Source organism: Vulpes vulpes, chromosome 12 (genome assembly GCF_048418805.1).
Source record: "Vulpes vulpes isolate BD-2025 chromosome 12, VulVul3, whole genome shotgun sequence".
NCBI lineage: Eukaryota > Metazoa > Chordata > Mammalia > Carnivora > Canidae > Vulpes > Vulpes vulpes.
In genome coordinates, this window is record NC_132791.1 from 179,032,003 (window position 1) to 179,044,831 (window position 12,829).

Genomic DNA, 12,829 nt, shown 5'->3' on the forward strand with positions numbered 1-12,829 from the left:
CTAACATCCTCGAAGCATAGCCCTCTGCTGATTTAGCTGGCTGCAGATCAGTAGCTTTATTGTTTCACCCACCGGTGCAAGGTGTGTGTGTGGGGGGGGCATTCAATGGTTTTGATGATCCTTTGTGTGTATCGAAGTGAGAAAATATCAAAATTGAGGTCAACTGATTCCCTAGAAGGAATCTTAAAGACCATATACTTTATTTGTATTTTAACTTACTCATCTTAATATTTCTAAGATAATATCCCATAAGAAATCTAAACAATACGTCCTTTTTGTTATCTTTTTGGTCACCACCCAATGCTGCTTTCTTCTCCCGAGATAACCAATTTTTTTTCTTTTTAGAAGGAAGGGCAAAGTCTTCCTTTTTTTTTTTTTTTTTTAAGATTTTATTTATTTATTCATGAGAGACAGAGAGAGAGGCAGAGACACAGGCAGAGGGAGAGGGAGAAGCAGGCCCCACGCAGAGAGCCCAACGTGTGACTCGATCCAGGGTCTCCAGGATCACACCCTGGGCTGACGGCAGCACTAAATCACTGCGGCCACCCGGGCTGCCCGGAGATGACCAATGTTAACTAGTTGTTACATAGCCTTCCATTCCTTTCCTGGTACAGGTACATAATATGTCTTTATATGTGTTACATATGTCTTTTTGCATTAAATACATGATATCACACTGTACACACTTGATTATATTTTCACTTAAAATGTTTAGAGAGAGCTCTTTTATCTACATCTTACTCCCACCGTCTTATCTAATTTAAGCTCCTCATTTTGCATACGTGGAAACCTAAGTCCAAAGTAGGAAAACGATTTTCCTAAGGTCAGACAACTATGGGCTAGGGACCAGAGCCCAGCCAATCATTTTCAAAATCAAACCAAAAAATCAGTTGTTACTTAGTGAACAAAGTCTGCAGAAACTGAAAGGGGAAAACCCACTCGGATTCCACCTCTCTAATAGTTAAACTTAATTTTCTCTCTGGTCTGGACGCAGAACTCTTTTACATCGGTGTAACCGAAGCACAAATTCGACTGGGGTTGGCTTTCCCACTCGCTGTTAATCAGATGTCCATGCCATTCTGGACTTGACTAGACGACTGGCAATGACCTTAAGTGACCTAAGACTTGATCGAGTTAGCCAAGCCCTCTCTCCGCTAACCAAACGGCTTCCCACTGTACTGAACCCCTTTCTCTCAACCCTCAAGTTCCCATCCCTTGCTTCCCCTTCCCCTGGATCCTGGATCCGGTCCATTCTCATCCCCCTCAAAGCCATTTGTCAACGCAAAGCGCTCCCTCATCTCCACCCTGGGTCTCCAGGGGCATCTTCTTACTCCCCTGGACAGGGGTCGCCGGGGGGCTCCCCGAGGTTCCCAACAGCAGCTTCACCCGTCAGGCCTCGGCCACGCCCCGGGGCCCTGTTTGGGAACCCCCAGAATTTCCTGGAGTAGAGGGATTGCGGGGGTCACGGTGGGGTCAGGGCGAGAGGGCTAGGCCCGCCTTCTCACGTGACCCTGTTTCCCGCCCCCCCCCCGGGAGGAGTTCGTTTTCCCACCAGAGGGGGCGCTGGGGCCGAGGGGCAAGGGGCTAGGGGCCGCCTCCCTGCCTTCCTGCGTGTTCCTGGGCGTCGCTCTTGGCCTGGGCGGTGACGCTGTCTGCCCGCGCCGGGGGCGGGACGCACGTGACGCCATCTCCGGGCGCCCGGCTAGGGGGGCGCTGGGTGTGGGGCGGCTCCGGGGCCGGGGATGGCGGCGGCCGCGGTGGCGGCGGCTCCGGGACGAGCGGGAGGAGCCCAAGGAGCGCCGTGAGATGGGCCGGTGAGTGTCGCGGGAGTGGGGGCTGCCGGGCGGCCTCTCTGAGGCCGAGCGGGCCTGGCTCGGAGCTTAGGAGGAAGTGGCCCCCTGCAGCCATGGCCCCGCCGGACCGGGGCCCGAGAACCGCGGACCCGGAGAGCGAAGGAGGCCGCACCTGGAGCCCCGCGCGCTTTTCTCCGGCCCGGCCCGGAAGGCGGCCTCAGGCCCCGGCGCCCCCGCGGCCGTGTCCCCGCGGGCCGGGGTGTCGGAGGCTCCGGGGCGAGAGGGGCCCCCAAACAAGGAAGCATCCCCTGCGGGGCCTTGCCGCTGCTCCTCGGCTTCACGGATCGCCCCCCCCCCGCACCCCTAAGCGTTAAATTCCCAGTTTGGGGCCCTACCCTTGTCTGAGCAAGGAATGCAGGATCACGGGAAGCCATCACCCGTACGTAGTCTCTCCCGAGCTCCACTCTCTGGCGGGCGCACCTCTCGCCCTCTCGCCCTCACCGAATTTCGGGTTCCGTCTCTTGCTTGTGGGCTCTGACCGGCAGCATTGGCAGCTCTCCGGAACAGACCCCCGGCCCCGTTAGCTCGGTGGGGTCCCAGGCTACGTCTCCCCCCCCCCCCCCGACAAGTGCTCTTTGAGCCCCCCACTCCTGAGGAAGAGGTTTCAGATTCTGAAATTGTTTGGCGTTGTTGGAACCTGGTTGCACAGGCTTGGCTCTTTGTCGTCATTCGCTCAGACCCTTTGAGCGAATCTTTTATTTATTTTATTAGGTCGTGTTTGGAGAACCCAGAGGCAGGTTTTGCTTAAGGTTTTAGTTGGCAGGAAGCAAATGTAATTCAGAGACTGGAGATGTGACCCCAATTTCTGTTGCGAATGAGGGAGAAAGCTAATTGCCTCTCAGTTAACCGGGGCTGCTACCGAAGAAGGGATGCAAGAGTCGTGCCCACTGTGTAATTTGTTTACAAAACTGAGGATTTTTCTTTCCCCTCGTTTTCCTATCTCATCACCTTTTCTTGTACATACACCTTGCCAATCTTAGATAAATGTTGCTTCGGTCTGGATAAAGGCTTGCAGTTCTGTAGGACTTGGATAGGGCAGTGGGTAGTTTCTCGGTGCTGGTCAATACTGCTTTATCTGGCGTCCGAGATTAACGCTTTTCTCTGGTCCTTGATGTTACCGGCATGTGTAGATTCAGATATTGATAGTTTAGCGAGAGTTTTGTTTCCTCATTGTTAATAAGCTACATTAGGACCCAGGCAGTGTTTTCATTTTCTGTCACACCTGATTCAGCCCTTGGTACGAAGTTGTCACTCAGAAATTTTTACACACACATACAAGATTCGTTTTGTTTTTTTTTTACCCTGAAAATCTGTTAATAAGGCTTCCCCTCGAATGACTCCCCCTTGACCTCTTTTTCTGCCCCAGAAACATAAATAATTGTTCTTTTTCCTCTAGTGCCACTTTTCTCATTTAAATAACCTCCACATCTGTGTTTTCATCAGCCCTGAATAATAGTGAAATCCATGGAGTTGATTTTTCCAGCTTGCCATTGTTCACATGGGAATAATGTTGAATCTTCCATTTTTAGTTGTGCATTTACCTGGAAATTGGGATTGGAAGTCAATTTAACCTTTGGGGAATAAAGTACAGGGAGAGAGTGAAGAATGTGATGTTAAGGAAAACAATGAAATTTGACACACATTGAACATTTTTTTCAGGGATGTCTTTCTATATATTTAAAGCTTTTTCCTCTATTCAAATGTCTAGACACTCTGCATAAATGTGCTATTACCTCTGGAGCAGAGGATGAGGCAGGGACTTATGGACTTTAATGTTTTTGTAGCTTTAGAATTACCTTTCTTGATGACCCTGGGGAAAGGGAGAGGCTAGGCTCCTGCTTACTTTATTCCTATTTCTGTCTTCTAGGCTCCCAAGGCAGCGGGGAGGACACTGCTTCTTACTCCAGCTGCTCAGAGGCACCACTGGAAGCTCAGGTAAAAAAAGGAAATTTGGATACCTTGTTGCAGAAAAATACATCTGGGATTCAACAATGGAAAAACAGAACAGAGTGTAATATCCAGATCCAAAGATCTGGAGCCTTGTTTGGAAGAAATAGGTGACAAAGTTCACATGCATTGAAATGTACAGATTGAAAGAATACTTTATGACAATGGATAAAAGCATGTATGAAAGGTGACAATAAGAGAAAGGGGATAGAGAACTTTTTTATGGATCATGGAGACCTAGACATGTTTGAAGGAATAGAAGCAGAATTTAGGAAGTGTTGCCTAGAGTAGACCTAGGGCAGTGGAAAAGGAGCCATTGGCAAAAGAAAACACAGGAAAAAAGAAAGAGAATGGATGAAGAAAGTACATTGAAGATAGTCGACGAGAAGAAAGGCAATCTTTCCAAACTAGGGGGGGAAGGTCTTTGTGTGTAGCCAGAGAGTTTTGTTGCTCTTTAGGGAGGAGGAGAAACAACTACATTATAGAACACAGAAGTGCAATCACTTTCCTCATGGGGGAAATGTAGTATTTCCTGGGGCAGAGAAGATGCTATTTTTCACTGGCATCCCGGTCTTTGAGGTAGTAGTGATATGAGGCAAAGGAGGATGAAGGTTTAACTAGGCCTGGGTTGGGGGGATGGGAAAGGTGAGATCATAACCCGAATTGGGCTGGGGAAAGGAAGCGGGGATGAGGTCATATGTTGGAAAGAAGATAGCACGGTAGTCTTTGGTGACAAAAGGAGAAGCTTAGGAAAAAGAACTGGCAGCAACAACCATGTGGCAAATTTTCTCTTAGGGGAGAAGGCTGGGAAGAGTCAGGATCCCTATCAGAGGCACAGCTAATCATGAAACTGTTGGTCTTGCTGGGATTGCAGAGCCCACAGGTTGTTGACCCATCAATGAATGTTTGTTCTTGGAGCTCTGTGCGGTTTCCCTGACTGTTTTCATATCCTGGATTGGATGAATGAGGGGAGGGTGGCATCCATGTTTGCTCCTTTCTCATGCTTTTTTCCCCATTGATCCCCTTTGTTCCATCTTCCTCCATGGGCACAGTTTCTGCTACTTCCTTTGCCTTGGTTCGCCCCTAGGTTACTTTTCTTTGCTTCTGATTTGTTCCCTAGCAGATGTGGGCGCCCCAGCCAGCAGCAGAGAGGGGTGCAGGGGAGCCACAGAGAAGCCCCTTCTGATGCCCCAAGGAGCAAGCCGACCCCTTCCAGGCTCCAGGAACACCACAGAGCAATATGAAACCTGTTCATGAGAGGAGTCAGGAATGCCTTCCACCAAAGAAACGAGACCTCCCCGTGACCAGCGAGGATATGGGGAGAACTACCAGCTGCTCAACTAACCACACACCCTCCAGTGATGCCTCTGAATGGTCCCGAGGGGTTGTGGTGGCCGGGCAGAGCCAGGCAGGAGCCAGAGTCAGCCTGGGGGGTGATGGAGCTGAGGCCATCACGGGTCTGACGGTGGACCAGTATGGCATGCTGTATAAGGTGGCTGTGCCACCTGCTACCTTCTCCCCAACTGGCCTCCCATCTGTGGTGAACATGAGCCCCTTGCCCCCCACATTTAATGTAGCGTCTTCACTGATTCAACATCCAGGAATCCACTATCCCCCAATCCACTATGCTCAACTCCCGTCCACCTCTCTGCAGTTTATTGGGTCTCCTTACAGCCTTCCTTATGCTGTACCACCCAATTTCCTACCAAGTCCCCTCCTTTCTCCTTCTGCCAACCTCGCCACCTCTCACCTTCCACACTTTGTGCCATATGCCTCGCTCCTGGCAGAAGGAGCCACTCCTCCCCCCCAGGCTTCATCCCCAGCCCACTCATTCAACAAAGCTCCTGCCACCTCCCCACCTGGGCAGTTGCCACATCACTCAAGTACTCAGCCACTGGACCTTGCTCCAGGCCGGATGCCCATTTATTATCAGATGTCCAGGCTACCTGCTGGGTACACTTTGCATGAAACCCCTCCAGCAGGTGCCAGCCCAATTCTTACCCCTCAGGAGGGCCAGTCTGCTCTGGAAGCAGCCGCTGCCAACGGACAGAGACAGCGAGAACGAAATTTAGTAAGACGGGAAAGTGAAGCCCTCGACTCCCCCAACAGCAAGAGTGAAGGCCAGGGACTGGTGCCAGTGGTAGAATGTGTGGTGGATGGACAGTTGTTTTCAGGTTCTCAGACTGCACGGGTAGAGGTGGCAGTGCCAGCACACCGAGGGACCCCAGACACCGACCTCGAGGTCCAGCGGGTGGTTGGCGCTTTAGCTTCTCAGGACTATCGTGTGGTGACAGCTCAGAGGAAGGATGAGCCCAGCCCCCTCAACCTGTCGCATCATACCCCTGACCATCAGGGTGAGGGGCGAGGTTCAGCCAGGAACCCAGCAGAGATGGCCGAGAAAAATCAGGCCCGAGGGTTCTACCCTCAGTCCCATCAGGAACCGGTGAAACATAGACCTTTACCCAAAGCAATGGTTGTAGCCAATGGCAACCTGGTGCCCACTGGAACTGACCCAGGTCTGCTGCCCATGGGCTCGGAGATCCTGGTGGCATCAAGTTTGGACATGCAGGCCAGAGCCACCTTCCCAGATAAGGAGCCAACGCCACCCCCCATTACCTCCTCCCACTTGCCCTCCCATTTCATGAAAGGCGCCATCATCCAGCTGGCTACAGGGGAGCTGAAGCGGGTGGAGGACCTCCAGACCCAGGACTTTGTGCGCAGTGCCGAAGTGAGCGGGGGGCTGAAGATTGACTCTAGCACGGTCGTGGACATTCAGGAGAGCCAGTGGCCTGGATTTGTCATGCTGCATTTTGTGGTTGGTGAGCAGCAGAGCAAAGTGAGCATCGAGGTGCCCCCCGAGCACCCCTTCTTTGTGTATGGCCAGGGCTGGTCCTCCTGCAGCCCTGGGCGGACTGCACAGCTCTTCTCTTTGCCCTGCCATCGGCTGCAGGTGGGAGATGTCTGCATCTCTATCAGTTTACAGAGCTTGAACAGTAACTCAGTTTCTCAGGCTAGCTGCGCTCCCCCAGGCCAGCTGGGTCCCCCCCGAGAAAGGCCTGAGAGGACAGTGTTGGGACCCAGAGAGCAATGTGACAGTGAGGGGAAGAGCCAGCCGTCAGGTGAGGGCTCCCAAATGGTAGAGCCCTCGCAGCCGGAGCCTGGTGCTCAGGCCTGCTGGCCAGCCCCAAGCTTCCAAAGATACAGCATGCAAGGGGAGGAGGCGCGAGCCGCACTGCTCCGTCCCTCTTTCATTCCGCAGGAGGTAAAGCTGTCCATCGAAGGGCGTTCCAATGCAGGAAAATGAACCTCTCTCCCAGACCAGGACTGGGGCTTTACCCTGGAGCTGGGCCTCACCGTGCGCAGGCAGAGGATTTGCACATGCCGAGCAGGGAAGGCGCTCTTGGCAGTGAGATTGGGGGGAAGGCGGAGGCGTGAAGGCAGCCTCCCGAGGCAGGGTCTGTTGCTCATTACCGCACAGCACCCTTTCAGGACAGCCCCAGAGGGTGCTGTGGTGGGGAGCAGCAGGCCTGAGCCAAGGGAGGATGGGGGTGCACACAGGATAAGAAACATTCCAAATATCAGGGCCTCCCTGTTCTTTCCTCCCCATCCCTAGCTCCTGCAAGGGGAAAGTCAGGCTTTGGTGGCAGGTGGCAGAGGGAGGGAGCAAAGAAAGAGCCAAAAATGATGATCCACAGCTTATAGTAGCAGTTCAACTGTCTGAAGTTTTTTTCCTTTCTTTTTTGTGGTGGGAGGGCAGGAAGCCCCATGATCGGGATTAAGAGGGTTCCCACCCAGAACTCTTCTTTTGAGAGCTGTGCACTTTAAAGGGTGATTTTGTTACAGACGTCTGTGGGTTTGTGAGGGAGAAGCACTCATCTGCAGGACTCTGCTTGATCTGTGCTTCAGCCCTTTCCCATCTCCCCACTGTTCCTCCCACAAGGCTTCTAGCACCAGGAGAAAGAGAAGCCCCTCCAGGGTTTGGAGTGAAGTCCTGCTTTGGCGGGGACCCAGGCAGGGGACTTTGGGAGAAAGACCTGATGGCCAGGTAACTGGGCTCTAGGCAGGGCTTCTGGAAAGGTAGCTGACCTAGCAAAGGTCCTTGTACCCAGCATGCCAGACCTACTTCGAAATCGTAACGAATTTCTAGTTTATAATGGTGAGTTTTGAAAGAACCAGTGGACCTTTGTCCCCAGTCCCCTACTCTCCTCCTCTGTCTATGTTGTGCCTAAGTGCCTGCGCTGGCCCCACCCTTCTGCTGCCCTGTCCTCTGCATGGTGTCTTGACCTGGGCCTACTTTGTAGCTGCACTGCCTTTCCTTTCCCCTTCTGCAAAATTGTTTTTGTCCACTCTGACCAAGACCTCTAGTTTTTAGCGTGTAGGGGTCTCTCTGATTTCCTCTTCAGTTATAGTCCCTGTTTTTAAAAACTCATAAAGAATCATGTCCCCTCCTCTCTGCAGCTGAACAGCTTGGTAGTGAAACAAGAAGGGAACTGTGCCCTGGGTCAGGGCAAATAGACCTGGCTGGGCAGTGCCCATCCTGGTGTTTTTACACAGCCCCTCCTATCTCACTCCACTTCCCATCAGCATTCAGGCTTCTCCAAGCCATCCCCTCCCACAGCCAGCTTGAAGGTTCTGGGATAGTCTCGATAAGTTTCCGGTACCTGAAATCTTCTACATCGTATTTTGTGGTGGAGTGTTCCTCTGCAAAGAGCATTCTCAATCTTAGTTGCATTTGCCCCCTTGTGTGTTAAGTCCATGCTCTCCACAACTTTTAGCATTGGCTTGGACTGTGGGTTTCCACTGGGTATTGAGAATTAGGCTCCCCCACCAGCTTTCAGGTGGGTGGGTGGGTTTTTTGTTTGTTTTTCAGGGGTCTTCAGACTCTTGAAGCAACTCAGGGTATTGTCCACCCAGCTCTCTGATGAGGCTCCTCCCAGCATATGATCCTGGCATTTCCTTTAGAAATGTACTTGGACTGGCTGAGGCCTTGCCCGTCATCAGGAGTCCCAAACCTCTGAGGTCTGATCTTTGCTCTGTCGAGGACTTCAGGCAAGTCTTGTGACCTCTCGCTCTTTCACTTCCTCCCCAGCTGCCAAATGGGGATAAATAATCTTACCTACCTCCTAGGGGGAGGGGGAGTTCTGAGAATGGAGTCATTCTTAGTGTTCAGGTGCTAAAGGTTGTTCTCCTGGGGGAACAAAGTGACTGAGACTGGCTTGTTTGCTACAAGCCCAACACGCCACTGTTTCATTCCTAGAGAGCAGTCAGGTTTTAGAGGCCCATACAAAGGAAGCTGTTGACCTGACTGTGAGGACTTCAGTCTCCGGGTCACCTCAGAACCAAACGCCAACTCTGGTGAACACTCAACCTTGTATGCTTTTGGGATCCTCACCTTTCCCTTCTCTGACCCCCATTTACTCTGAATGCTGCTTTCTCTGGCTTGTCTCCTATAGAGGGGGGGCCTGTGGGGCTAAGTCTTAGGGGAATCTTCTCAGATGACAGCCCTGGGGGAAGGCCTCATCTCTGGCTATTCTGTGATCGACTCATTCCTAGAGATTATTGTTTGCACGGGTTTCTCAGAAACCTCCTTCCTCATTGGGAGGCTCACCAACTAAATACAGTGGCATGCACACAGTAGACACTCAAGAAGTGTCCATCAAGGACACCAATTGAGCTTCCTCCTGGTGGGAGCAAACCTATGTCCAACCAGATACAGTAGTTTAAACTGAGTGACCCTCCACTTCCCAGCCTGGTAATGTCCACTTAACCCTGGAAAGAGAACATCTTGTGCATATTGGCAAGTTGTGCCCTGACCTTTCTGCTGCTGTTCCTCTTTTGTCTCTTGCCGGTGAAGAACATCAGCAGCTCTTCTCATGTATGTGTATGGAATATATTAATACTCGGTTCTACTAAGCTGCAGAGGTGTCTTGGAAAGTATGGGCTCCCAGGAATAGAAGCTCTGTGCTCTAAATCTTGGTCAGAGCTGTGTCATTCCACTTGCCTTTTCCCTCTGGTTCAGTCTTCTCATTGAGGCATGAGAAATAAAAGGAGCCTGTGGTGGTCTGTTCTTCCTTAAAGGAATTTCCTAAGTTGGCAAGAAACCGAAGAGTAGTTTTCAGATAGCATTATAGTGGGAAGCTGTCAGCTTTTTGAGAAAGGGGCAATTGAAGAAGGCCAGAGCCGTTTCCTTGGTGGTTTGAAATTCCCAGAGTTCAGGAATAGAAAGGAGGACTCCAAACTCTGGCGCTAAACAGGAATGGCTATACCAGTTTGGGAGTAGAGTGACCAAGTGAAGGATGAGTAATACATCCAAGTCTTGGATCATCGTTCCTATCAAGATTAGTGTACATGAGTGTGTGTGTGTGTGTGCGCGCGCGTGTGCGTGCATGGTTTGTAGTGGCATGGGGGAAGGGAATTCAGAGCTGAATACTTGTGCCCAGGGGGAGGGGCCCTAGCAGATCTGGCTGACCCTTCCACAGTCTTGGTCCCAGTTGGTCATAACACCAAGGGCTTTGCTCTGTGCTGCTTCGCCACTGCTGCTGTCTGCTCACTGTCCTGCTGCCTGCTACCCTTTAGAGCTCCCTGTCCTTCCATGTCTGAGCATATAGAGGAAATCCAGGCATCCTGTGCATTCTTACCTGTGCAAGTGTTACTTTATAGCAAAGTCTATTGAATAGGGATAGTATGAAATGCTGCTGGTGGGCTGGCGAATCCAAAGGGATGTGGCTTCAGTGCTTGTCAGGAGCCTTTGGCTCCCAATATCTGTCTTGAGGGAGAAGCAAGCAGGTCTTATTAGTGGGCATTTTCTATGTATTAACTGCTTTCCTTTGTGGTATCTTGTATCCTGTTTTTAAAAATAAATGATGGGGAACCAGGTTAGGGCCTTTGTCAGCATCCTAGGGAGGTTCATCTGGCTCCAGTTCTGTGGATTCTGGGGTGAAGAGGGTTCGGAGTGTGACTGAAAGAGCCCCTCTGTGGGGTTTAGGGTTTTTTTCGGTGGACATCGTAGGAGATAAACAGGGTGGTGGGATGATTTAAACCTGCAACATGCAGACATATTGAAGAATTGAATGATCACACTGGAGATGAAGGGTGGACATGGGCTGACTGGGAAATGGCCTGGGTCTTTTGGAGTAAAGATACCTGATTAACTGAATTGGCCATGGAGATAAGGTTACAGTTTGAAGAGCAAAGTCAGTTGGGTAGAGGCCAAGTTTTAGGGAGACTTCCTGGCCTCTTAGGGCTAAGTTTACTAAACCACACTGAAGCTACAGTACTTTCCAGATGGGAAAAAGTGTACACTACAGTTGAAGAGCTGGACTGTGCAAGATTGGATGTTGACCAGGAACCTATTAGCCCTCTGCTGGGAAGCCTTCGCCGTCCAGCTTCCCTGGGCTAGGGAAGGCCTCCCACATTATGCAATAATAAAATAAGCATCTGGGTCTTTGCAGCTATCAGTTGCTCTTTCAACTCTAGGGTCCATCTTTGGGCCAGAAACCTGATCTGGGCCTAGGATGACACTGGCCCTCGAGATGCTAGAGTCGACTGCACTCTCTCCTTACCTGCAGACTATGCACAGTGCCTGGGGTGGAAGGAGGAGAGGTGGTGCGGTTTGCCCTGCTGAGCCTCCCCAGCAGGAACAGTAGTAATAAATGCACTTTTCACACTAAGGTTTCTTTATTAGTTCTCCTGTTAAGCCTAGATCCTCCCCCGGTAGATTGCAAACTTAAAGTCTGTGTGATCCCAAAGCCATTCTACTGCAAATGCCCAGCAGTGAAGATGGCCTCAAATTGGGTTCCTGTCTGCAGTGTATGGCAGCAGCCCATGTGCCTTTACCTATTGTCAAACTTACAAGCATTTATTTCTGTCTTTATGACTGTCACGGGGACCGAGGTTCTTCAGAGAGTGAGCAAGCTGGTGACACAGTGGTTTTACACCCACTCCCTGGACAGGGAGTTTGCACATAGTTGTGAGCTGTGAGTGGTTAGTGCATTGGTGGTATTGCTGAAGGCAGGGTTCACCCCTATTTGCTTGACACTCACACTCAAGAGAATATAGATTGTGCTGGGAAGAGACTGACTGTACTCGTGGCAAACTTGAAGTATTAAAATAAGGCTGTCCCCCTACATCCTTCCTAGTCACACACAGGATCCCTGTAGCCAAAACAGTATATGTTCCAGCTGCAGAGAGCAGATTGCTCTCAGCTTGCACAGCACCTTAGGGGAGGGAAGAATATATGGATAGGGAATGGGGTGGAGAAAGGAAACGGGAATGTTGTCATCAGGTGGCTTTAGGGTCCTGAGGAGTAAAGAAGGACGGCACTGGGGAGGTCTGGATGGATCTGATTTGTGTAGGAGTTCCCTGTAGATAAATTACTGATCCCCCAACTACTACCCCCAGTATGTAATGGCTGAATTAATATGTAATCAACTGCATTGTATCTAAAGCCTTAGAACTAGTCAGGTGCTCCCCCCACCCAGTACCATTTCTTACCCTCTAATCCTACCTGATCTTTAACAAAGCATTAATAATTCTAAGGATAATCTCTATTTTGTTGTGCTTTTTTGTAACTGTTTTAAATAAATCAATTTGTACTGTATATTTGTACTTTTGTGAGATCCTTTTTGCTGTTTTACCATTTTAAGTCTCTGTACTTGGCTACACACAGATTGTATTTTTATTGTTAATGCTCTTCTTATGGATACCTGCATTTAACTTGTGGACTATGTAAACACAATATATATCAATATCTATATATCTATATATCTATCTATATAAACTACTAGCTTTTCCTTTTGGTGTTTGCGCCTTCTTCTTATCCCAGCCTTAGGTGGTGGCTGTTGGGTGGGGGATAGAAACCCTTCATGGGAGAGCTTGTAATGGCAAATAGTGCCCATCTTTCTGTGGTGGGCTCTGGGCAGATTTGCACATTCTGTTGGTGTGTATATGTGCTGCCGAAGTGAGCATGTGCACGTTCTCTTGGTATTTCAGTGACCCAGAAGTCTACCTATAGACTTAGATATTAGCAC

At 50.4% G+C, this 12,829-nt stretch overlaps 1 protein-coding gene across 3 annotated transcripts; it reads left to right on the top strand.

Annotated features, from left to right (window-relative positions):
• The first annotated feature begins 1,665 nt into the window (after positions 1–1,665).
• On the top strand, positions 1,666–12,592 carry ATXN1L (ataxin 1 like). 3 transcript variants are annotated; one of them, XM_026011614.2, is made up of 4 exons: positions 1,683–1,814; positions 3,721–3,788; positions 4,596–4,683; positions 4,924–12,592. In XM_026011614.2, exon 4 carries the CDS (start codon positions 5,041–5,043, stop codon positions 7,102–7,104), a length of 2,064 nt encoding a protein of 687 aa, XP_025867399.1. In that variant the 5' UTR covers positions 1,683–1,814; positions 3,721–3,788; positions 4,596–4,683; positions 4,924–5,040; the 3' UTR covers positions 7,105–12,592. The 3 variants fall into 3 exon arrangements, with proteins under 3 accessions (XP_025867397.1, XP_025867399.1, XP_025867398.1); XM_026011612.2 differs by lacking the exon at positions 4,596–4,683 and having other exon boundaries at positions 1,666–1,814; XM_026011613.2 differs by lacking the exon at positions 4,596–4,683 and having other exon boundaries at positions 4,921–12,592.
• Positions 12,593–12,829: the final 237 nt, after the last annotated feature.

Excerpts from the sequence above, each read along its gene's own strand:
- ATXN1L (XM_026011612.2), top strand. The coding sequence starts at position 5,041 with ATGAAACCTGTTCATGAGAGGAGTCAGGAATGCCTTCCACCAAAGAAA.